Source organism: Spermophilus citellus (assembly GCF_964194105.1).
Source record: "Spermophilus citellus genome assembly, chromosome: 14".
Lineage (NCBI taxonomy): Eukaryota > Metazoa > Chordata > Mammalia > Rodentia > Sciuridae > Spermophilus > Spermophilus citellus.
The window spans coordinates 85,919,522-85,946,775 of record NC_138194.1 but is presented as its reverse complement, the minus strand read 5'-3'; the positions used below and the strand labels follow the sequence as shown (position 1 = coordinate 85,946,775).

At 36.4% G+C, this 27,254-nt stretch overlaps 1 protein-coding gene across 5 annotated transcripts in view; it reads right to left on the bottom strand.

The window, feature by feature from the left end:
* Window positions 1-27,254, bottom strand: part of COL14A1 (collagen type XIV alpha 1 chain) — a 205,969-nt gene that overhangs the window by 128,584 nt on the left and 50,131 nt on the right. For all 5 annotated transcript variants that reach the window (XM_081265815.1, XM_081265817.1, XM_081265818.1 and 2 more), the window contains exons 6-13: window positions 18,457-18,612; window positions 17,492-17,611; window positions 15,542-15,706; window positions 11,488-11,649; window positions 5,910-6,061; window positions 4,651-4,780; window positions 3,414-3,559; window positions 410-539 (exon numbers count right to left, since the gene is read on the bottom strand). In XM_081265815.1, the coding sequence (XP_081121941.1) occupies window positions 410-539; window positions 3,414-3,559; window positions 4,651-4,780; window positions 5,910-6,061; window positions 11,488-11,649; window positions 15,542-15,706; window positions 17,492-17,611; window positions 18,457-18,612 (1,161 nt within the window). The remainder of the gene's footprint in view (window positions 1-409; window positions 540-3,413; window positions 3,560-4,650; window positions 4,781-5,909; window positions 6,062-11,487; window positions 11,650-15,541; window positions 15,707-17,491; window positions 17,612-18,456; window positions 18,613-27,254) is intronic.

The window sequence follows — 27,254 nt, the reverse complement described above, 5'->3', positions numbered from 1 at the left end:
TCCATCCAGATTCAGCATTTGGATTCAGTCAGAGACACAGGTGGAATTATCTGAAGGATGTTCAAGTTCAGTTCTGATATCCATTTCACTCATAATACAAGATAGAAAAAATGCCTTTTCATGCTGGGGTTGTGACTCAATGGTGGAGTGTTTGCATAGCACGTGTGGAGCACTGGGTTCATTCCCCAGCACTACATTAAAAAAATACTAAATAATGGTATTATGTCCGTCTACAACTAAAAAATATATACTTTTTTAAAAAAATGCATTTCTTTCCCCTAGATAAAATACGCATTTTTCTATATTACAGTAGGTTTCTAAAAGATTTCGACCTAAACTGGTACTTCCAATCCTAACATTTATTTGAACTTTTATGACAGTATTTCATCAAAATGACTAAAATGCTCACATGTTGTTTCTTGTCCTGTAGCAGGATCACTGGCCTCTTCCCCAAACATGGCATAAACTGTGACTGTGTACTCCGTATTGGGGACCAACCCACTTAACTCAATGTCTGTGTGGGTCTCTCCAATTTTCATCTGAAAAGAACACATGTAATTAGATCATTTGCCCAATGTGTTTATTCCTGCTGATCCAACTTTCAAAGGTGAGGCTTTGTGGAGTAAGACTTTGTATCTCCTCACAACCTCTATATCAAATAGGCTTCAGTCATCATTTTTTAAATTGTTTTGTATTTTATATTGGGAACACATAATATGGAACTACATAAAATTGAACATACCCATGCATCCTGTATTAGGATAACTCTTTGCATCTGGAAAAATGGGAATTCCAACCAGAAGAACAATGTTGGGCGTCTGGGCCCCAGAAGAGTGTGGGTGGAACTGAATCAGAAATATCCTGTAGAGATAAAAAGCCAGGCCAGCATGCTGGAGGCAGGGCTAAGTGGGCATCTGTCACTACTTGCTAATTCTAACCAGTGCTCTGGCCAGATGCCCAGTTTTTACTTGGAGCTCAATTGAGTTGGGCTAGTTTTACCACTCCATTCAATATGAGGCATATCTGGTTGGATTGCAGGTCCCTTCTAGTGTTCAGAAATGATAAGCCCACCTTGATACCTGAATTAACAATTTGCTTCTTGATTCTGAGATACTATTTCTAATCTTTGCAGTTGGTCAACTAGCCAATAATCTCAGTTGTGCAACAACCAAGAGCCAATTGTGTGACAGGTTCACTTTATGTTTGGAAAGGATGAAAGAAAAAACTTCATAAACTGTCTCTAGCCCCACAACTACAAGTGTTACTGACAAATTAGATTTTTAAACTTTTAAATATTACATCATATAACATGAGTGTATAGAAAACAATATAATACACCCCAGTGTATCCCTTACCTCCTTAGTCAAATTCAAAATGAAAACTTTGTCATATCGATTTCAGTTCTTATTTTAGAAAGAATTAATATATTCAAATAAAACAGAAGTTCTTTCTCAATCTTTTGGATATATATATATATATATATATATAATCTTTTTTTAATTCCGTACATATGTGTCTGAATCTGATAACAATCTATGGTCCTATATGTTTGACAAAACACATGAGACCCTATCAACATGATCTTTTTATAATTTGTTATTTTTTCTCTGTCAATAATGATTCAAGATTCATTGATTCATAGAGACAGATTTTACATTATTAATTCTTTTATGAGCGTCTTTTCTATAACTACATTACTGTTTTCCATTCCTCTACCCATGGTCATATTAGTTCCTTGCCAGGTTTTGTCCTGACCAAGTAGCCTCACTGAAAAAAAATTTTGAAAACACTTCCCTATGATACACATCCAGACAGCACGTATCTTTAACAGATGAAATTTCAAGATATCCTTCAAAGCGGCTGCAGCAGCTTCCACACCTGCAGCAGTAGAGGAGTGATTGTCTCGCACATGTTCACTGCTGCATGCTGTTACAGACTCAAGAAATCTTCACTAGTCTGTTGGAATCATCACTCCTTTAATTATGATTTTTCTCTTTTCTAGTGTAGCTAAGCATCTTTCCAGCATCATTTTTAACTTTTTCTTCTACCAAAACAATTAAGATCAACTTTACATCTGAATGGAAAACATTTTTTAAGTCTTGGTAATAAGAAAAGTCAGATCATCAATGCTCTGTTCTGGATACTCAGATTCACCATATTTTTCACTAATTTTTGCTGATTTCGGCGAGCAGAGGCAGGTTTTTAAACAATCTTAGAGAACCAATGTCCAAATTGCCTCTCTTCTCTACCCCACAGCTTGGTCAAGACACTTCTTTTTTCTATGAATGTTTGCATTCTAACAATCCCCGCCCCTCATACATTAAAAATGAGTCCTGAGTACTGAAAGAAATAATTTAGAAATCAAATATTCATGATTTAGAATAAATGCAAAATTCATACCAATGAGATATATTTGTCTATGTCTCAAATTAGTAAAAAAATAATAATGATTCAGTATTCATGGGTGAAATAACCACTGTATATTGTAAGACAAATTATATAAACTTCCTCTAGAACCATCTGGTAATATCTAAGATAAGCTTTAATAATTTGCATGCCCCTTTGAAAAAAGAAACTTCATTTCTGGGAATATATCCCAAGGAAATAATTGGACAATTATGCAAAGATTCACAATTATGCAAAGAATGTTAAGAATGTCAAGCATAATTTATACAAGTTATCTCTTATGTCCAATAATATGAGTATAAACACAATCTGTACGAACCAACAATGGATACTATAAATGCAAAATGACTACATAAAATATTCTTTAATGGTACAGACAGATATTCACATTAAATGAGATGAAAATGGCAAGCTACAAAACTGCCTTCATTTGTTGTATTAAAAATGCATTCGTGGGGCTAGGGTTGTAGCTCAGCGGTAGAGCACTCGCCTAGCACATAAATAGATAGATAGATAGATAGATAGATAGATAGATAGATAGATAGATAAAGGTATCGTGTCCAACTACAACTAAAAAAAAATTTTTTTTTAATGCATTTGAGCCAGGTGTGGTGGCACATTCCTGTAATCCCAGCAGTTTAGGAGGCTGAGGCAGTAGGATCACGAGTTCAAAACCAGCCTCAGTAACTTACCAGGGAACTGAACAACTCTGTGAGCTCCTGTCTCTAGAAAAAATACCAAAAGGGGGCTGTGGATGTGGCTCAGTGGTTAAGCACCCCTTCATTCAATCTCTGATACCCCCAAAAAAATGCATTTATAAAGACTGTTAGCTAAATGTTAATAAATCATTATCTCTAGGTAGTAGGATTACAAATAATTTTTTTCTTGTTGTTAATCTGAATTTTTTAAGTTCTATACACTCAATTTTTATAGAATAGATATATAGATATATAGATATCTTTAAAAAGTCAAAGACTCTAGGACTACAGTAGGACACAGAAGGTTACCTCTTTTTCATCCCCAGCCAGGCCCTCTGTGAGAGGAGCATAGAGGATCAGGTATCCTGTGGCCCCAGGAACTGCATCCCATCTGACACGCAAACTGTTTTCGGTCACATCGTATAGTTCAAGGTCAGAAGCCATGGGTAAAGCAACTGCAAGAGGAGATTCATTTTAATGTTCAGCTATTTATAAGTATCCTTGAGAAAAATGGAATAACCAAGAAATAAGGTTGGCCATGTTGAAGCAGGAGGCAGAAAGGGATAAGTTGCAAGCTCCTAGCTTAATGCTAATGACAAACATGAAATGTTGTTTTCAAATATAATTCTATATCCTTCAAAATGTGGCCCTGCCTACTTTTCTCACCACGCTGGCAAACTCAAAACTTTGCTTACACTTGCAAACTTTTGTTGATGTGTCTACAGCACTTCATTGCATCAGTGTGCTTATATGTCCTTGGTTTGCATGCCCACCCCTTACTAGACTAAAACATCCTCGAGAGCAAGGATGCCCACTCAAATATTTTTGCAAAGTTGAGGCATAACACCCACCTACAGATTCTTGTCAGCTATAAATCCAAAAATGTATAGAGAATGATTACCATAGTGCCTGGAATATTGTTCTTTGTGTTCTTTAAATTCTTATTGCTCCATCAGAGGTAGATATTCTTAGACAAAATTTTCACAGTGTCTGTCATGTAGTAGAAATTCATTATTTGAAATTATTAAAAGAATGGTTGATCTTTTTAAAAACAATATCTCTTCCCATCATTCTTCCCATGAGTTATGTATCTTGTGTGTGTTGTTTATATGTGTTATCATGGTCATAGTATTCAGAATCTGGTTATGACCATGATATGAACAATAAAGAAAGATGCAACATAATTTTCTTGGTAGTCTACTGGACAGAAGAGCCACAGAACTCTCACTCTACTTCTACTGACATATTCTAACACAGTTCCTGGTTCTTAAGAGCCATTTGTTTAATAAATAAATGAGTGTTTCTGCACCCTTTACCACCAAGGTTGCTCTTTCCTAAACATTCCAGAGAGTTATAACACCCATTTCCATATGTGGCACTGAAAATCAGCAGCTACATCATGGGACCTGTACCACAATTGGAATGAGAACTATTTTCTATGAATTTGCCTTAGGATATATACCAGTGCAACCTGAGCAGCCTGATGTAGGAAGTCCACCTAAGCAATGCTGGCCAAGTGAGAAGTGGTGTAGGATTAAATACATACGTGTGGTTTCAGTTCCTCTCAGGCCTTCACTAGCAGTGTGAGCATATATTGCAAATACCGCTACTTGATATTCAGTCAAAGACATCAAATTTTTCAACACTGTGGAAGATAAGCTTCCATCCACCACCACCTGTTTGAAGAACAGTTTGAGATTTTAAGGAATGAGAGTATGGGATATCTCACATGCAGAACTACAACCCAAAAGGCAAAAGTTTCCCCAGCAAGAAACATTTCATTGGCTATTTTATTATTTGTAACACATCCTCCTTACTCTTATGGCCACCAACTCTCCTTAAATTACCACATAAAGTGAAGCATCTTTTATGGAATGTGGCCAAAGTCATTTGTTAGTTCTTATCTAATGGAAATTGTGTCACTCCTGAGATAATCATTATCCTACTCATATCCACTACATAATAGGAGACAAATTATTTTTTTCCTTGGAAATTTAGAAAGCATCTGAAAGGTTTATTAGTCATGAAAAAGATAGAATGATTGGAAGCACTCTGGTTGTTTTTTTGTCCAAATGATTTACTTCTTATTTTTAATACTTGAAAGGAAAAAAAATCGCAAATCCTGCCATAACAATAATAATACAGAAGAAAATTATGAAACTTGCCGAGGTCAATCAGAGGTTAGAACAACAAAAGGAAATGGGGATTTCGCCATGTTTTAATTAATTCCCTGTGAACAGCAGTATCAAAAGTAGGGATTGGGAAGGACCCAATCATCTGGCAAAAGGTGCTCTCTTCTGTGTTGGCCAACCCCTGAAAAATGCTGGCCACAGCTGTTTTATTATGACTTTTTAATTGCACTGATCTCTACAAATGTTTAGGAAATTCCAAATCCTGGAGGACTTGTCCATCATATCACCTCATAATTTGAAACACAAAGACTTCACTAGGACAGAAATCTCATTACTCCCAAGTAGGAAAAAAATGAATGAATATCAAAAGAGGTGCTGGCCAGATAATTGGCCCCTAATAAGTTTTACTTTAGAACTCACTAGCTTTAAGAAGAAGAATAAGCTAAGTTAGATCAGTCCTGAGAGTTATTTGATGGAGGGATAAGAGAAGAAGATGGAACCACCATAATTCAGAGAGATGGGAGAACAATGTAGACACATGGAAATGTATTTCAAAGGATTCAAAATATTCGTGACAGAATCATCTTTCAGATATACATGGGTCTTGTTCTCATTTTTATAGAAGACTTCAGAGAACTAAAAGTATAGCTTAAAAATACTGTTTCCTTCTTACCTCTTGTGGTTTTCCACCTCTGGTGGGATAATACACAACTCTGTATTTTTCCACTTTTCCTGGGGCATGAGTCCAGTTAACCATAAAGCTTCTGGCTGTGACTTCAGAAGTAATCAACTCCGTAGGTGGCCCAATGGTGGTGAGGGCTGAGGCTAAAGCAAAGAAATATATCAAATAAACCATTTTCCCAAAGTTATCCTTGTAAGCCTAACAAATTTCATTAGTCAGAAATGACTATTGCTTTTGTACTACCTCTTAGATTTTTTATCTCTAGATAAGTTGATGTAATTATTAATGTCTGCAATAGTTCAAACATTTTAGTATCCATTAGATACTATGCACAATGCTAGGTTCTGAGGGTACAAACTTAAATAAGACATAGTCCTTGACTCCCAAGAATATTCTTAAAGACATTTAAGAGTATTATTAATGAACAATAAAAAAGAGCATCAATTGAGCATGTGTGCAATCTAAAGGTATCCTTCTGAGTTCTTCATAAGTATTATCTCATTTCATTCTGAGTAGTTACTAATATAATTCACATTTTGTAGGTGAGAAAACCAAGGCACAAGAAAGAATGAATTTGATGAAGGTCTCACTAGGAGTATGTCTCAAAGCTCAGATTGGTATCTGGGCTTCCTGGAGCATGCGGTTTTTAGAATAAGATGATACAGCCTCAATCATAAAGGCTTAAAGAAATGTCTGGTACAAAAACTTAAAAAGAAGAAAAAGCAACTAATATATACCAAATGCTTACTCTGAGTCAAAATACTAGGTAAGCATTTTGTGCATGTTATATACCTGTTAAAACAAATAGTTCTATAAAGATTTTGGATGTGTAAAATTCAAATGGAGAAAGAATAAAAGGTGAAAACAAGAATAACAAGTTTGAGTTTTAGGATTTCTCTACCTTTAAGAGCACTTACCCAAGGGACTTTAATAACCACAAAAATTTTGAACATTAACTATGACCAGGAACTGTATCGCATGCTTTATCATCAACCACATGTAGAGTTCTTTTGTGTGCATGAGAAGCTGGGATCTAAAGTAGTCTTACTCTGAAGCCCAGAGAAGTTTGTTCAGGATCCTAATGCTTAGATACTGAACTCAATCCTAAGAGATCTGGCCCAGAGAAAAGGGGATGACAGGCAAGAGAAGGACATGAGCCAAATAGAATCATGTCACATTCCTGGATACAATAGAGGCAGGAAACAAAACCAGACTCTTAAAATAAGACTTCAACATTGGCCCCTCTTCCAGATCACATAAGCCAGGTACAACCTGCAGACCAATGATATCATGATGGGCGAATGTTAAAAATCCATGATGAATTTGTTCCTGGGAAGACAAAGCAGATGTAATTTTCTCTATTCCTCCTTCTGAGTATAACTTAAAATTCTGAAAATTATATGAGAGACAAGCAGAAGAAGACACTGAAATTAAAGGAAAGGTAGGAAGCAGGGGGCAGGGAGATTGCAGGACCCGAGTGATATCCCCGGGGTGAGTTTCCTGCTTTCTTTTTTGCTCATATATTCCAGACATGGAACTAAAGTATCTAGCAACCCCAAAACATCAAAAGATAAAGACAAAAGAAAGATGTTGCAACAAAGCCTGCTTTCTCTAGTCAGAGGACCTGAAAAAGTCAGCTTCCCCAAGACAGAAAATTTTTAGGCATTAACTAGTCCTGAAAACACTACAGAAAAAGCTGTGTCCACACCATCCATGACAGCAAAGATTAAACGGGGAGTCAGTGCTTCTACCCTTTCTTTGCTATAATCAACATCACCTCATCCCCGCACCCCAGTTAAGGTGGTCCATGGAGTAATAAATCCTTTCTACCACCCCCCTACCTGTGATATCAGTGGAGACCACATAAAGAGCCTGCCTCGTCTTCTAACCAGGGCCACCTCTTCACTCTGGGAGGGTATCAGGGACGACCTAGTGGTGACTCAGAGCTTTCACCACTGTTCAGCAGTAAGGAGGTCACTTCCACAGCAGTGTTGGTAGAAGCCACCCAGGGACAAATAATGAGGGACTCCTGCTCCTCTACTAGGGTGGCATTAGTGGAAGGCTAGTAAATAGCTTCTTCTTCTAAGATGTTAAAGGAGACCTAGTCAAGAACCTGGACTTCTACTCCTACCTAGCAAAAGTGAAGCAGTGCCCCTACCTCCCTTGCCAGAGCAGTACCAGAGGAAACCAGACAAATCAGAGTCCAGTCATCAGAGGACAATTCAATGAACAATTACAAACAGCTGAAACACGTGAAAAAATTAAAACTCTCAACAAAGAAATAGAAAATCTTAGTAAAAAGTAAATAATATGAAAAGGAACCAAGTTGAAATTTTGGAAATAAAAAAATGTAACAACCAACATTTTTATAAAAAGTTAATGAACTCAACAGCAGCCTAAACTTGATTGATAGAATTACCTGATCTGAATAAGAGAAGAAAAGTAGACTTAAAAAATTAACAGAGCCTTAAAGAGATGTGGGACTATAATGAAATACCTACTCATATCAGATTCCCAAAGGAAAAGAGAATGAAGTCTGGGCTGAAAAAGCACTTGAAGAAATAAGGCATCTTCAAGGCCCCTAATTTGACAAATCACACAAACTATAGATTCAAGAAAATGAGTATATCACCCCCAAACAAGACAGACACACAGAAACTCATACTAAGATATACTATAATAAAACTTTGAAAAACTAAACTCAAAGAAAAAAAAATCTTATAAGTAATGAGAGAGAAACGAGACCTTTCCTAGAAAAGGAGAACCATTTGAATGACAGATTTCTCATCAGAAACCAGAAGGAAGAGGCACAACACTTTTCAAGTGTTGAGAGAAAAGAACTTTCCAACCAGACCTCTATATTGAGCAAAAATATCTGAAATTAGGGGAAAACCAAGGCATTCTCATATGGGGGAAATTTAAGAGAATTTATCACCAACAGACATATCCTTAAAGAAAGTTGTCTAAACAAAAAGAAAATTATTTAAAAAGAAGAAAACCTAGATCCTCACGATGAAAGTAAAAATACCAGAAAGTATAAAAATAAGGAAGTATGATACATTTTACTTCTCTTGGGTTTTCTAAATTATGTTTGATGGTTGAAGCAGAAAATATAAAATTTCCGGTGTGGTTCTCTATATATACATAAATATTTAAGACAATTACATGATACACAGACATGGTGATAAAGGGACTTGAAAACAGGCAAGGTTTCTACACCTATACCATCAAAATAAGAAAGGAAACAGAAATTACTATAGTACCTTGAGACATCAAAGTAATAATAAGAGAATACTCTGAAGAACACACACATTAATCCTACAAGCCTGATGAAATGGATTAACTCTTTGAAAATCAGAAAATTTCTTCCTACAATTGAGAATCAGGCAAAGGTGTTTACTTACAACTGTTATATTCAATCAGTATGAGAAATTATAGCAAATTCAATAAGGCAAGAAAAGGAAATAAAATTTATAGAGATCAAAGGAAATAAAAATTATGGCAAATAAATTTCCATCTTTGCAGATGATATTATACATAGAAACTCTCTAAAATCTAGAGAAAAACTTCTAGACTGCTTAACAAGTACAAATCAGAAGATCATAGCATAAAAAAATCAACTTTATTTCTCCTTATAATCAATGAACATGAGGACACTGAAATTAAAAATACAATCAAAGGGGCTGGGGTTGTGGCTCAATTGGTAGAGCATTTGCCTTGCACAAATGAGGCACTGGGTTCAATCCTCAGCACCACATAAAAGCAAATAAATAAAATAAAGGAATTGTGTCTGTCTACAACTGAAAACAAAATTTAAAAATACAACCAAAATCACCCAAATAAAATTAAATACTTAAGTGGAATTCTAACAAAACCTGTATAGGATATAAGTATATGAGACACATAAGTCCTGAAAATTATAAAAAGCTGATGAAAGAAATCAAGAATGTCTAATAAAGAGACACAAATGTATTCATTGATTAGATGACTCAACAAGGTAAAAATGATTCTTCTCCCCATATAGATATTTGGTAATTGATATTTGATAATTGATTATTGATTTATTGTAATTCCTATCAAAATCTCAGTAAGATTTTTATAAGGATTATTCTAATAACTAATGGGAAGGCAAAGGAATCAGAAGAGTAAAAATGGTTTTTAAAAAGAATAATCAAGTAGGAGAACTCAATTCTACCCAATTTCAAGACTTACTATGTAGCAATAATAATTCAAGATGGTATTGGAAGAGGATTAGACAAGTAGATTTAGTGCACCAGAATAGAGAACTCTGAAATAAACCCACATAAATTATTCCTACCTGATCTCTGACACAAAAAAAATTATTCAACTTGAAAATGGACAAAAGACATGAAGAAACATTTTACCAATGAAAACATACACATGAAGAAATAAGTATGTGAAAAGATGTTCTTTAGCCATGAGGGAAATGAAAATTAAAACCATAGTGTTGCATCTCTCCACACCTGTCAGAAGAGCTAAATTTTAAAAAGTAGTAGCAATAACAAATGTTGTGATGATGCACAGAAACTGGGTCACTTATACGCTGCTAGTGGGAGCAAAAAATGCTACAGCCACTCTGGAAATAGTTTGGCAGTTTCTTAATGAAAACTAAACTAAATATGTTACTAGGAAATGATCCAACCATCATACTCCTGGGCATTATTCCAGAGAAACAAAAACTTATGTTCATTTGAGAAACCAACACACAAGTAAACAAACACAATGTGTTCATGGATTGGATGAGTCACAAACACATACACAAACATTCACAGCAGCTTTATTCACAGTAGCCAAAAGCTGGAAAGAATCCAGATATCCTTCAATGTGAGAATGATTAAACAAATTGTGACACATCCATACCAGGGAATATGACACTGCAATAAAAAGGAAAGGGTTGTTGACACATGTAACGACTTGGAGGAATTTCTGGGGAATTATTCTGCATGGGGAAAAAATGTGCCTAAAGATTATATATTGCATAATTTCACTCACATAATTTTTGAAATAAAAGAAAATTAGAGATGGGGAACAATTTGGGGGGAAAGAGTTTGGGAAGGATGTTAGTCAGGGTGGTTATAAATGGGTAACAGGAGCCACAGTTGCAGTGATGGAAATGTTCTGTACCTAGACTGTACCACCGCTTGTGATATGGGAGCTATAGTTTTTGTAAGATGCTACCATTGGGGGAAACTGGTAAAGAATGCACTCTCTGTGTAGTATTTTTTACAATTGGATATGAATGCACAATTATCATAAGACTTAAAGTTTAATTTTAAAAACATGATGGTAAAAAAAAATTAATTTAATTTTAAAACCATGGTGTTCTAAATGGAACACTATGGAGAAAAAAGAAATCTAGTGGTCAAAGCAGCCCTCCATCAGCCCTACAACGTTTGTCACGATGCTCCTCGTCTACTCTGATGAGTTAGGACCAAAAGGAGCCTTAAGAACCTTGAAATTAGGAATAGTGAGGGTTTTTATAGTCCGGCATAGACTTTGTGCTTGATGACACTCACATCCCTGGGACTGTGCTCTGTCACCCACTTGCCTTTAATTTCCCGGTCCTGTTCTTCCACCCTGGAACACACTGTCCTCGTCAGGCTCTCCACCACCGTGTGCATCAGATCGAATTCGGCAACGTTGTACACGTGCGTGCTGTCCGGTTCCGAGGCGATTTCCTGCAGCTCGTTCAGGTCAGCGTTTTTCACCCCTGGCATGGAGCACAACAGGGACAATGGTGACCTTCATGTCTCATTGGAAAGAGCAACTGCAGGGGGCTTGGCTTGACCCAGGCTGTTCATTTTGATAAATAATGAAAATTTTTATTTTAAATTAAAACACGTGCATGCTGGGTGTGGTGTTGCACACCTGCAGTCCCTGCTATTCAGGAGGCTGAGGTGGAAAATTCTCTTGAGCCCAGGAGTTTGAGGCCAGCCTGGACAATGTAGGGAGGTCACATCTCAAAGGGATGGATGAGCCCACTGTGGTGGCACAGGCCTGTAATCCCAGTGACTCAAGAAGCTGAGACAGGAGGATCAGGAGTTCAAAGCCAACCTCAGCAAAAGTGAGGCGTTAAGCAACTCAATGAGACCCTGTCTCTAAATAAAATACAAATAGGGCTGGTGATGTGACTCAGTGGTCAAGTGCCCCTGAGTTGGATCTCTAAAACACTCCCCGCCATCCCTGCTTGCCAAAAAAAAAAAAAAAAAATCACATTTATCAAAGGAAATGAATGATTAAATAAATACATAATAAATATACACATGAAAAAAAATGAAAAATATAAATCTTCTATGTCATAACAGGAAATAATAGCTTTGATTCTCTAGAATGTATATAGAAAGAAAATAAACAAGAAAGGGCCAGAGTAAGAATATGGATTGTTAATAAAATGAAAGCTATTATGTGCCTGTGTCCTGACAAATGGCAACTGGGACTCCTATCTCAGGTCCCGACTGGTTACACTTCCCGTGCTGATAGACTTGCAGGCTTAGAGTGGGTCGAAAGCATCTGCTACTTTAAAGAGACATATTTCATGTCAGATTGTTTTTTAAAAGTCAGCTTCCAAAGCCTTTTTTTAAATGATTAGATAGTAATTTTGCTCAGTACATCCTAACAGGAAGATCATTTAATGAAACTAACCTCTGCTTTCATGAATACTGCAGAAGCAACAGTAATTAAACCAGGACTCTATACTATCAAAGCTTCTGGTTTAAATTTCTGTGAAATAAGGTTACTTAAATTGAGAGATATTCCTAGAATGAAAATCACATACATTTAAAATTATTATTATATAGGAATGAGCCAAGAGAAAGCTTAGGGGGAATTTGTTTCTAGCATATTCAAAAACAACTTGCTGCCTAATAACAACTGAAATTTTCCTTGTGCAAAAAGGAAGTTCCAGTCCTTCCACAATATCTACTGTATTCCATTATCATAGGCCAAGCAAAATCCTGAGTCTCTGTAACATAGCAGGGCACAGAGAAGGGCAGAGAGCAGTGGACACTAACACTTGGAAGAATGTTTACTATGCCCACAGCTTTGAGTATTTTACATATATTAATGTGTAAATTAATATATGTAAAATACATATATTAATATGTATTTTATGTGAGGTCGGCATTATTGGTCCTGCCAACTTCCAAATGAATAAATATGCAGAGAGTTGAATTCACTTGCTCGAGATTACACAGCTAGTGAATGTACAGCTTGGATTTTATTATGCCACACTCCGTCTCAAAAGAGTATATGCTAAAATTAGTAAAGTTTTACCATTGCAATTAGAGGTAGAAAAGGAGAGGCCCAAGGTTAGGTTTTATGGGTATTAAGGTAGACTTGTCTTCCCCAAGCTTTAGCAGACAAGAACGGTTTCTTTATAAATCTCTGTCATTTCAATCATCTGGAAGTATTAAAAGGAGGTAGTCGGAAAGCAAGGAAGAGAGATGACCTGGAGCAACATGAATTACTTCTTAGATGCCTGGCCGTGCCAAGTAACTTAGCTGTCAGTCTCGACATATTGAGTAACAAAGCATTAGTTGTCTCTGAACTTTTCTCTTTAGAAGGTTTTAAGATAATAAATACAGATGATTTCCAGGTAATTTCCAGAGAAAAAAAAAATAGTACAAGTCATATCTGGATGAATTGACTTAAAAGTTTTGTTTAAAAACTCATCCATTCATTATTAACAAGAGAAGAGAATGGAAGGTAAACACACAAGCTAATCCCCCATGACTTTAAGTCTTCTGTAGAAATTTCCTTTATTGGATGAAGGGATAAGAAAATAAAAAATAAACCTCTGTGATGTTTTTTGCCTGGGGATTTATTCTAAAATGCACATGTGATTCCATATTAATTGAGTGCACAACTGAAGCAATCAGCCACCGGTGCTTTCTCATGACACTCAGTTGAAACTGACAAGTTTGCACTCATAAGAATATTCTAAGAAACATATCCTGAAATTAATCAATCTTCCTTTCTGAATAAAATAGTTTGCCTTGCAACTTCATGGAAAAGAAAGAAAATGGTGATAGTGACTTTGAAGGAATTTATTGTGTAAGGATTTTGCTTTGCCCATCTTTGTGCCCCAGCACACACCACAATGCCTAAAACACAGTCGATAAGCAAATACTTCTTGAATAAAGCATTCCAAAATTCACATTTTGAGCAGCAAACCAATAATGGGTCAAAGGAATTTTTACTTTCATTGATAACTCTGAAAGATGTATTGTGTAACTTCAGAATGATAAACGTTAATGCCAAGAAAGTTTAAACTAAGTTCTTCATTTATTTTAAGGACTGAAGTTATCATATAGTTAAAAGTCACTTAGATTATTGTCCACTTAAGTTCCATAAGTGTGCTAGTAAATATGGCAAATATTTAACAGCCCTCTTTCTGCCCAGATTTGTGATGTTTTCCAATCACTGCAGTATAAACACGTAACTATGATTTATTTCAAACTATCCAAGTGAGGTCACAGGATACTGATGTAGGAAGAGATGTGCACAATTGGTTCTTGCAAACTGGTCTCAGCCGCTCCTGCAGACCACTGAGATACAACACTGCCTTCCCCTCCACAAAACACAAACACATTAAAGTAATAAACGTATAATTTACTGAAACAAAGTTGGAACACAATACATTCTTTTCCCCCTAGATATTTTTATTCTATGTTCTGTGAATGGCAAATATAACCATGCCAACTCTATAGGATAAGATGCCTCACTTATCTGCATAAAAATAATATGCTTCTCTTACATGTATCTTTCATGAGAATTTGGATTTTTAATACTAAGGGTAATATTGCTATTTTAGAAATCCTTGGGCCATCAAATCATTCCATAAGCATTTTCTGAACATTTATTTTGTGTCGAGCACTGGGTTAGGTGATAGGAATGAAGAAGATGCAATCTTCCCCCATAAGGAACCCATTGCTTAGAAATGCTATAGAGATAAGAAAAAGAGAGGAAAGAACACAGTTTCTACAACTTCTGCAGCTGTTCTTAGACTGTTCTTGGCTGGACACTAGTGAAAAACAGATACCAAACACAGTATGTCTGTCCTAATTGATATATAACTCCATGTGGAATTCACTGCACAAATTAATGGGTTTCACATGACATTTCCATATTGAGGATATCATGCTTTGGTCATATCTACACTCCCTTTTAAGGGGTTAGTTTCAAATCAGTAATACTGCATATCTAGAACTCCAGGCTTTTTTTAAATAGCTGCAGGACATTACATTAATTCCTTGAAAATAATAAATTGGTTTTGCCCTAGACAATCAGAAAAGAGATAAACTGATCCTAAAGAGAATGTCCTAACTAATTAAATGGTATCAGACATGCACCTGACCTTTTATGTCAATTCATGCTTTTCATGTGTTATGGTCAATATCCCATCTAGAGGGCCTGTCATTGTGCAGTACATGACAGTTTGCAACACTCTCATTTTAAATGCAAGGAAGTTGGGATCTGAGAACAGCTGACTGTGAGAACCAGGACTAGAAAGCACTCGGGTGTATGGCTTTCCAGGAACTGACCCTTGCATTGCATAACAAATGAATCAGTGGGTGTCTCCGTCCACAGCGGAAGAAACATACCTATAGCAAACAGTTCTACACCAGACTCACGAAGGTTTCTAGATGGCGGAATAATATCATCTTGAGATTTTCCATCTGTGATTAAGATGCCAATTTTGGAAACTCCAGTCCTTGATCCTGTTTCTGGTTTAAAGCTATTTTCAAAAATGTAGCTCAAAGCAAGACCTGGGAGGAAAACAAGGAAAAATCAACACAAAGCTACTGTCTCTAATCAAAAGCCTTCTGATTCTGAAAAATGTAACCACAAGATGCATAACTTATTGAGCTAAAAGAGGTTTTATTAGATGTTGAATCTTCATTTTCAAAATGACCTTGTGCTTGACAGATCTGAAGAAAAACTAAAATCCATCAGAATAAAGGCAATAAAGTAATTGAATAGTGCATCTTTGAGATAGACTATTATATACTCTTAATTGAATGTACCGACATAGAATAATGCACTTCACTTATTCAAATGATAACAAAATACCTCTCCTATGTGTATCTTTCATGTGAATTTTGATTTTTTAATACTAAGGGTACTGTTGCTATCTTAGAATTCCTTCAGTCTATCAAATCATTGCACAACAATTTGCTGGACGCTTGTTCTGTGTCGAGCACTAATGATAGGAATGAAAAATGAAAGTGACACCTGACCTGCTGTTAGTCTACAGCTATGTTCAAAAATGTAGTTCAGAGCAAGAGCTGAGAGGAAAACGAGGAAAGATAAACAGAAATCAACCGTCCCAGTGGTTTCACCCCCAGATGAGAGGAATACATACGGAAGATTCCTGGCCTCTGCCTGCCACTGTGGGCTTTCACAATATTTTACTTCATAACTGTAGGTGCAAAGACACTGAATTCATGGCAACAGATGCTAAAAGAGCTTACGCTCAAGAAAAACAAACCTTTAAACTTATGATGAAACAATAACTCCCACACATTAGTGCCTGTCCAAAATATTATCACTACACTTTCAATTTTGTTCATGATGTTCTAAGACCCCAAAATTTCTCTCTCCCTTTCTTCCTTCCCCTCTTCTCCCACTCCTTTCTGCTCCACCCCCCCCCCCCAAGTAATGGGAACATATCTAAAATCATAAAACTCCTACCTTCTGAGACAAATTCCATTCACAAAGAAATAAGAAATAATGCAATACTGTTACAGAATTTGTGCTTAATAAACTTCCATTTTATTAACAAAAATTCTGCTACATTTTGCATCAAAATAGCAAAGAATTATCAAGATTTCAGTGGTTTACCAAAAAGTCAATAAGAGAATCTTCATTATGGAAGTTGAGTATCTATATCATGTGTTAGGCAATAACTTGTACTAGGGTTAAAATAAACAAGAACAGGGCTTGAGGTACATGCAGCTCCATGGTACAGCACTCACCTAACATGCATGAGGCCCTGGGTTCAGTCTCAGCCCACAAAAAGTAATAATAATAATAATAATAATATAATTATAAACAAAACTACACAAACCCTTTGGATAATTATAATGTCAATATTATTATATGAATCATTTTTCAAAAATACTAATGAGCCAAAAATACATAAATATTTTCTTGATAACTACTGATTTCAGAATAAGGGCAAAAAAAAGTACCTTCTTTAAAAATAAGAGAGAAATTTGTTTTAATTTAAGTGTCAGGATGAATATACATGAAAAGAGGGGAAAAGGAAGGAAAATGAACTAATAAAGGCCAGCAGGCTGCTTGCCTGGGTGATTGCTTTATTTCCTTCTAGCCCAATCAACCCCTTACAGGGACATGAAGTTCCTACAGCAGAACAAATGAGAGGTCTGGGGTTTAACTCTTACCACTGAGTTCAAAGAGCTACCTAAGAATTACAGGTGCTTTTTGGTTAACAAATCAGTATGCTAAGTCTTTAAAAGTAGCCAAATATGGTAATACAACTATTCTTTGGAAAGAGATGTTGCTTAAAATGTGGACTGAGAGAAACATACCTGTTAGGGTATTCCCTCCCTTGTATGGAAGGTTCCGGACAGCTTCAATCACTTCATCTTTTGTGTTGAAGGCATTCAAGTGCCATTCTATTCTGGGGTCACCACTATACTGTGCAAGGCCTGGAAAAGATGAGAAATTCCACAAGCAATGATGTGTTGCTCAAGAATGTCACAGACCAACCACTCAAGAAATCAGAAGGGGTGAGGGCCTAATTTTGTACAACATTTTCTTTTTCTTGGCTTGACTATAGACTTTCAAAAAGAATTCCTGACATCAATTAAAGAAATTAAGTTTATGTATGCAGGAGTAGAAGGAGGGTACAAATTTTCTAACCATATAGAAGTTAGCACCTAATTAGGTATTTGACATTCAAAAGAAAAAAAATCCCTGGTCACATATGTAGATAAAAGGTCTAGAATTATTTGTTAATGTTCTATCTTAAAGGAATGATTTTCCTCAATTGCTATTTAAAAGTTAAATATGAGACTTTATATTATAAAAATATATTATTTTATTATTTATAATATTACTCAAAGATTTGTAATTTTTTGCTTTTAATCTTGGCTAGCATTAACTTAGCAAAGATTATCTTGTACAATAAAACTATTTCCATTTTTTTTCAACATTTCCCTGGATTCAGCTATCTTTTTTTTTTTTAAATAAAAGCTGCTATGTGACAAAATCATAAATAGGCAATACCTTTAAAACTTTATTATTGTTATTAATAATATTTTGACTTTTCAGAAAATTAAAATGTATTCAATAATTAATTGAATGATATTGCCATAGCAAAAATTAGTTAGGAATAAATACTTATTGATCCAAATACTTATTGACCCAAACATGCACTTTAAGGAACATCAGTATAGTTGCTACTGTAATTCTAAATAAAAGGCAGTTTGTAGAGTTTTCTGGTGGTTTTATATGGATAGTTGACTACTATTGTCAGTAACAGGATGTATACCAATTCGTGTCTTCTCTGAGCCCACATTGAACGCTGTAACCAGGTTTTCCAAGAAAAGCCGAACCAGTCTGAAGTTGAATCTTCCAATACTCCAAGAACCATCAACCAAGATCACAATATCAGCAATCGCTGGAGTTTCACAGAAAAATTTCACTTCTGTGAAGCAAAAACCAGAAAAGCACACACGTTAATTACTGTTGGAACCTCTAAAAGACTTTCTTTTAATGTCTCTCAAATAACAGTGCTAAGGTTACAATAAAGTTCCCATTAAAGCAGTCATCTTTTTACAACCCTGCCCTTAGATGTATTCTTACTAGGAAAAAATTGTGGTAACGGTTGGCAGCAGAGTCAGTGTTCTGGAAATAGTTAGCAAAATACTGGCAGGTTCCTGCCAACCTGGCAACTCATCCTTCTGAGTGTTTTAGTGTTTTAGTGTCTGTACAAAATCACCCAACTTTGGGCTCTGGCCTGCAGATTCTTTCCAGGAAAGGTCTTAGCAACACCAGTGTAGGTCAGTCAGCCAAGACGGGAAGATGGCCAGGAAGCCAAAAGGTGGCTCTCCTCGTCTGGTAAGTCTATGCTGGAGGAAGTGATAGGAAAGAGAAATTTTCCCAAATTCAAGGAAAAGTCGAGGCCAAGCATTTAATCTAAGAAAGGTACACAGATCTCTGCTAAAGTAGAAAGTTTTCTGGAGAAAGAAAATTGTAATACAACCCAAGAATTTCCTCTAATTCCAAAAAAAAAAAAAATTGTATATTGTCCATGCAAGATTCTCTCCTTGATAATTATCTAAGTAATTGACTTTCTTTTCTTGGCAGCAGGTACCAGGGATTGAACTCAGGGGCACTCAACCACTAAGCCATATCCCCAGCCCCATTTTATATTTTCTTTAGGTCTCACTGAGTTGCTTAGCCCATTGCTTTTGCTAAAGCTGGCTTTGAACTCTCAATCCTCCTGCCTTAGCCTCCGGAGCCTCTGGGATTACAGGCCTGCACCACCATGCCCAGCTAAGTAATTGACTTTTTAAATGGCTCTATGAGGACTCTAGATAATGATCCAGAAAAGGATTCCCAGTGACTGGAGTGGCATGACCGAAGCTTGACCACCAGAGAATGTCCCCCACCCACAGGAATCCTGGGAGATGAGAGTAACCGGCCATGTTTTTGCTATAAGGAGCAGGCTGCTTGACTAGCTGAAAACCACCACTTCTGTTCACAGACAGCCAGCATGAGGGAATACTCTTGAAGTGTTTTACAAATCCTTTAACACGTCATGGTATTTTTAGTGCCTTTAGGAGCATTGCATCATACTCTAGTCTGTGCTTCCAAAGGACTGCTTGACTCTGAGGCAATTTCATATTAAGAGAGGAGATAAAGCTGTGTGCGTGTGTGTGTGTGCGCGTGTGTGTGTGTGCATATGTGTTTATCCACTTTGTCTCTTGAAGGCCCAGAAAATCCCTACTTAGTTTGTTTCCTTGGTATATATCCAAAGGACTTAAAATCAGCATCCTACAGTGACATAGCCACGTCAATGTTTATAACAGATCAATTCACAATAACTGAGCTATGGAGCCAACATAAGGGCCCTTCAACAGATGAATGGATGAAGAAAATATGATATATATACACTATAGAATATTACTCAGCCATAAAAAATGACTTTATGAAATGTGCCAGTAAATAAATGGATCTGGAGACTGTTGTACTGAAATAAGCCAGTCTCCCAAAAACCAAAGGTCCAATGTATTCTCTGATATGTGGAAGCTAACCCACAATAAGGGTGGGGGCAGTGAAGCGCATTGGATGAGACAAAGGGGAATGAAGGGAAAGGAGGGAGGAAAGGAAAAAGAAAGACAGCGGAATGAATCTGACATAATTTTTCAATGTGCATATACGAATACACCATAGTGAATCCCACCATTGTGTACATCCACAAAAATAGGGTCCTAATTAGAATAAGATACAGTCCATGCTCATATAATTAAATCAAAATGGATTGTACTGTCATAACTAAAAGAACCAATAAAAAAAAACTTAGGGTTATACCCATTGGAAGATGGGCATTACTCTCAAATTTCAAACTTTAGTTGTTAAAAGGCATTGTTTACCATGTACGTCCTGCTAACTAATTAAATTTGTAATATGAAAAAAAAGATTTAAAATATAATTTATATATTGAAAACCAAAGCACAGGTGTGTTAAGAAACAAAACCAATATGTTTATAACCTAAAGAAAAATAGCTGAACTACTATGTTTGGCATTGGCAGCTTAATATGCCTTTGCACCTACCACACCACTTTGCCTTAAAGGGTCTTGGTTTTTTTTTTTCCAGAAATAAATATGCATGGAACATCTAGATACTTTTACCAGATGGGGGGGAATATATTTGCCAGTGAAACACTCCAGTCTCCTATGGAGCTCAACAGTACACCTCACTCCAAAAGTTAATAGTTTATATTTTTTTGGCAATAAATTCCCAATTTTTTAATAGAAGAAAGCTACCAGCTTTGTGTTTGGGAGTCAGCCCTACTGTAACAAACCAAGAAAAGTCTAAAATGGAATACTGCCACGAATCATGGGATAAAAATTGATGTGGGTTTTGGACATAAGCAGGGAAAATTGAGGTCTGATTAAGCTTTAAGGACCCATTTCTGTAATTTTTTTTTTTTCTGGGGAAAGCCTACTCCCAAATGAAGAGTAGTTCTCTTCTAAAACTGCTAGAAATACTCACACAATTGTTAAGGAACAATGCAGAAAAGCTCTTAGAAACACTTTCTGTTTATGTGGAAGAGGAGTAAGAAAACTGGTATTTTATGTTTTGAAAAATTATCTCCATTAAGAATGCTCTGTTTATTGAGCACATTGAAGTCATAGTAACTTAGAGATATCAATAAGATCTAGTCCAAGTAAGGTATAAAATTAACTGACTATAAAACAAAAGATAACCTTAATAATACTAAAATTTTAAAAGTTGTTCATCAAAAACACCTTAAAATAAAAAAAAGATAAGTTCAACTGGAAAAATGCCTGTGTAATATGTAAAACCAAAAAATAATTTATATTAAGAAACATAAACAGATTATATAGAGAATAGAAAATATACATGGCCAATAAATGAATGTAGAGGGTTTTCAAGATGGCAGAATGGAGGTCATTTTCCTGGCTGCTCTGTGGTGTGAAACCCAGAAAGCAGATAGGCAGCCCCTCAGCAAGGTGGGTGAACAAAAATGGGGGTGGGGGTGGGGTTATACTGGAATTTAATACTGTATATTCAAAGCAGATTAGGGACTCAGGAGGTTAGGTATAATAAGGAAGAAATCCCCAGCGCTACAGCTGCCACTGCAGCCAGAGGCACGAGCCACAACAGTCCCTCTGTGAGCAAAGGGTAAGGATAAGGGAATTAAAGAAACCCATATTTTTAGGAGGCCTGAGGCATGTCTGGGCAAGGAGAGTTTAGAGATCAAAGACTGTCTGACTAAACTGAAAGGCACACTGAACACAATATCCTTGTGTGGGGGACAGGGAGAGCCCCATTTCTCCCACCTGCAAGTGGAGGAGAGAGGAAGGAACTATTTTGAAAGCATAGCACAGTGGGCAGCAGCTGGGGGAGCCGATTCCTGGCAAACCGACACATAGAATGTGCCTAAGTGACCAGGAGAAAATCAAACATGGAGAGAGGTTTACACAGGAGACAGTTGATCATATAAACCCATCTGGCTCTCCCCTCCCCCTCTAATCCTGCCGCCTTTAGGACCAGCTGGAAAAATACCTGTGTAATATGTTAAACCAAGAAAAAGAATTTATATTAAGAAACATGAACAGATTTTATAGAGAACAGAAAATATTCATGGTCAATAAACAAATGTAGAGGGTTTTCAAGATGGCAGAATAGAAAAATAGAAAAGCACCTGGACAGGAATTTGAAAGGGCAGGGGTGGAAGAGATTGAGTTTGGAGACTGAACCCACCTGAGACCAGAAAATGTGGGAGCTGCCGGTGATCCAGTGGACTAAGAATTGGCTCCTCCACCACATGAGTGGAACCAAGGGGTGATCTCTGGGATGCAATCTTCCAGTGTGCATTTGCAACTGCTGGGCCCTGGAGGTGTGTAGATTTAAAATCTCCAGACCAGCTGGGAATGGTAGTGCACACCTGTAATCCTAGCAGCTTAGGAGGCTGAGACGGGAGGATCACGAGTTCAAAACCAGCCTCAGCAATGGCAAAGCTTGCTAAGTAAAACTCAGTAAGACCCTGGCTCTAAATAAAATACAAAATAGAGCTGAACGCAATATCCTTGTGTTCAAAGCGATGTAGCTCAGTGGTTGAATGCCTCTGAGTTCAATCCCTGGTACTTAAAAAAAAAAAAAAAAAAAAAAAAAAAAAAAAAAAAAAAAGCTCCAGACCAATTGGCAGTCAGCAGAGAGCCTGGAGTATATCTAAGCCTAAACCCTGCCTCCAGGAATTCTGCCTATAGGATAACCTCTCTTTTCTAACAAACCCCCACCCCCAGGGTGGAGCAAGCATCACACTCCAGACAACCTCACCTATCACTTCTAAGAGGGAAACTGAAAATCCTTTGAACTCCAACAGAGGTGATTCTTTAACTTTTCATCAAGATTTTTCCTTTTTTCTTTTCTCTGTTTAATTGACCTTAATGGTTCAGAGCCATTTATACATATTCACATTTATTTTATTATTATTATTATTTCTAGCATTTCTGAAGCCATTATTTTATGGATCATTTTTTATGAGGACTAGGAAGTTTGATACATATATTTCAGTTTTGCTTTGTAGTCTATTATTTTTAATTTTAAAATGTTTAATTTAAATATATTTTTTGACTCACATATCTCTTTCCCTTGATTTTCTTTTTCTCTTTTCTGCTGTTAACAGTCAATCTTTATTATTCCCTCTTTCACTCTTTCATTATTTTTCACTTATATCTTCTCCCCTCCTCCCTTATAGTCATCACATCCTAACCACTTCTGTTCTCTCCCTGTCCAACATTCAAAACTGTAAACCCATTTGTAAATTCACTGTTTTTATTGTAGACAATTGTTGGCATTTCCTTCTAAAGTTAAATATTGAACCAACCTTATCATTCAGCAATTCCACTGTTGAGTCTACAACAAGGGAAATTCTTTCACCCATACAATGGGAGATAAGTAGGTGGAATTTAATAGTAGCACTGTTCACAGTAGTAAAAAGCTGGAAACAACTCAAATACCATTAATATGAGAGAAGATCATTAATTATGGCATTGAATGGAAAGTAATATAACAGCAAAATTAAATGAGCTATTTCACTGAAATACAGCAGTAGGAAGGAATCTCAGCAACCTACTGCCATTTGGAAAATAGCAATATTTGGTAGTTGAAAAAAATGTAGGCACAAGAACATTACATTTAAATGTGATGGTAGACTTAGGTAAAAAGGACAGCAAGGGAACAGGAAAGAAAGGATCCAAGGTGGACTGCTTGGGTGAGAGGACCATGGATCTGGGGTAGTGCCAGCACCAGGTGGATAGATGTGGGTGGTAGTCAAGATTTGAGATCTTGAGGAGGAAGGGTGGGCTGCTTATTATGCCACACACACAAATATTCAAACTAACTAATTAAAAGAAAAGTGAAGTAATCCTACCTGGCTTGCAGAAGACATTATCTAGGAAAATACTTATGTCATATAATGCAAGCACCCAAAATATGTTTATGTCATATAATGCAAGCACCCAAAATCCTAAATGCAAGGTATAATTTCAGCATATTGTATTTGAAATTAAGACTGGTGCCCTGTTTCCTATTTTAAAGTCTAGCATCTGTTACATCAGCAGAAAGATGTTCTTTTCAAGGACTTTAGATGTCAAAATCTACTACTGGTTCTGTATTCCAAAGTATGATTTTTCTACACACTCACAAGGGAACTATAAAAACTTTTTTCCCCAAAAGTCCTAAACCCAGGTTATTACTCTAAGATAAATCCAAACACAATGAAACCTAGTGGCTATTATCGGTTGTAACAAGCACAAAGGCAGCGCATAAGTCTTCAGGCGGGTGAGTGTGGGTGGACCTGCCCACAGACAAGTGTCACAATTGTCCTGTCAGCAGGTTTATCTTTGCCAGAGGCATCTAGACACTTCAAGTTTCCTAACCAAAGCTATTTAAAGAGCTTTAAAGCTGTTATGTTCAAGTTCTATGATTACACATCTCAAACATTATTCTAGCTGCTCTAGTAGATATTTTGAGAAATATACCCAAATTCTTGTCATGATAAAACAAGCCCGTTTCAAAACTGAAGACAAATACTATCACCTTCCACTGGCAAACACCTTATCCATCTCAATATTCATTAAGGGAAAGAGGCCAATCAAAAAGAAAATACGCAAGTGACTTAAAATGAATCAGATGGTAGGGGAAAAAATACATATGCCTGGGGGACTAGGTTAATATTGCATAATATAATTTATGTAGCAAAATATAATTTAAATTGCATTAATGAGGAATAAGTAATATACTCTTATTGTTAAAATAATATTCAGGGCTGGGATTGTGACTCAGTGGTAGAGTGCTTGCCTAGCATGTGTGAGGCACTGTGTTCAATTATCAGCACCACATAAAAATAAATAAATAAAACAAATGTCTTATCAGCAACTAAAAAAAACCAATATTCAGTGATTCATTTTTAAATAAACTAAATCCTTTTTGCCCTCAATATTGTATGTACAGTTAAAACATAGAGAAATATTGTACACTTTGGATTTTTTCAATTTTTTTGACAAACATCCTAGTCAGTAAGTTTTTGCATACACCAAAAAGAAAAATAAAGTTAAGCAAAGGGATAAGGAGAATGACCCCTTGAATTATATTCTATTTCAGCTTTTGGCAGAACATGAACTTTATCAAAAACACAACTCTGAAAAAAAAACAGAAAGAGTAAAAATATAGATATATGCTTTAACAGCTAAATGCAACACTCAATATATGAGGCAGACTGCAAATCTCACAGCTGTCTGATATCAGATAGAATCAAAAGGAACAACTGCACAAGTAGAAAAAGAACAGTTCTCAGTTCTGCACCTTCTAAAGCTGCAAGGTGAGGAAGCCTGGGAGAACTAACAGTTTCCTGCCATTCCATATCTGAAGGCTACATTCATCATTATATTAAATGGCATGCCCTTCACATCAATCTGTGGATTTAATAGATAGTACTATGAGCAGGTACTATTATTATCAGTCCTGAAAAGTATGTCATATAAGAATTCTGTGATTTGCCCAAGGTGTCAGGTAGCTAAGTGGCAAAGCGTGGATTTGAACCCAGGTAACATGTCCCATATCTCATGAAGGCACTCTACAGCATATACACTTAGAAAGTGGGGTGGGGGGGGAAACAGTTGTGGTTGTGTACAACTATAACCCAGAGACTTGGGAGGCTGAGACAGGAGGATCGCAGTTTGAGCCCAGCCTCAGCAACATAGTGAAACCCTATCTCAAAATAAACAGAAGAGGCTAGGGATGTAGTTCAGTAGTAAGGTGCCCCTGGGTTTAATATTTGGAAGGAAGGAAGGAAGGAAGGAAGGAAGGAAGGAAGGAAGGAAGGAAGGAAGGGAGGGAGGGAGGGAGGGAGGGAGGGAGGGAGGGGGGAGCCTTTAATATAAAGCAGTGTCTCTATAGATAGGCTTGCCCTGCTGTGTCTGCAGCTAATATGTGCTGTCTACAAGCATCTCCAACTGTCTGTCCAGAACTGTTTTCTCCTTTAAAGGTATGCACTTGGTGCAAAAGTAGCCTGTAAAAAGTGGCTCTTCCTGATAATTTCATACTAATTTAATTGTGTTATTAACATAATGAGAAATTCTAAATCTGTGTCTGTTAATTTGAGATTGTACAACTAATTTTCCAGATGAAATTTATATATATATAAATATATATTAACTGTGTAGTACCAAGAGCACTGTTCTAGGGAACAAGGAACGTAAGGAATGTGACAAATTTCCTCTTACAGGCAGTTTAAATTCCCAGTAATATAAAATAACTATATTAAGACAACATACATTCAGATTGTTAAGGGGCCTATAAAAATAAACAAAATCTTATTATCTTATAAAGAGTAACTACATGTGAGGGTGGGGCTGCCCTTTTAATGAAAATGGCATAAAATTACCAAATTAAAAGTCTTCCCTTTAAGCCACATTAGTTCTTTTGTCTTAATGGCATTTAGATTAAAGATCTAGTTTGGGTTTATGTAGAAATGATTGCAGTGTATTTATGGAGAAAAATATTCACCCATAGAAGTTAATAAAAATACAAAAAAAATAAAAAGGACTACAGGAGTTACAGGACTTTTTCTGCCAGGTAAACTCTTACTCATCCTTCAAAACCCAGGTTACCCTTCACTACCTCCATGAATCTTTTCCCACTGCCCCCAGATGGGACTCTAAATACCCTCATTTCCTTCCTTGAATTTTTATATAGTTACTGTACTTGTTACAATGGAATATTGCATTTTGCAAATATTTCTATCTCCCTGACTAGACCTCGAACACTTTGAGAAGTAAGGAATTTTATGCATTACCTTTTTAGACCCTTTGGGCTGCTCAACTCTTGTCACATCATTGAATGTGAACTAAATTGAATTGTGTTCTTTAAAAAAATTATGTTTTCATGTAATTCATAACTTAAGCATTAAAGAAATGAACCATTATAGTTCAGTTAAATGTGGTGTCTCCTCCTGCCCTGCCAGGCAACTGCACTGGGAAAGTAGGCTACAGTTATTTAGAGATCAGGGAGGTTTTATCAGAGTTGCTTA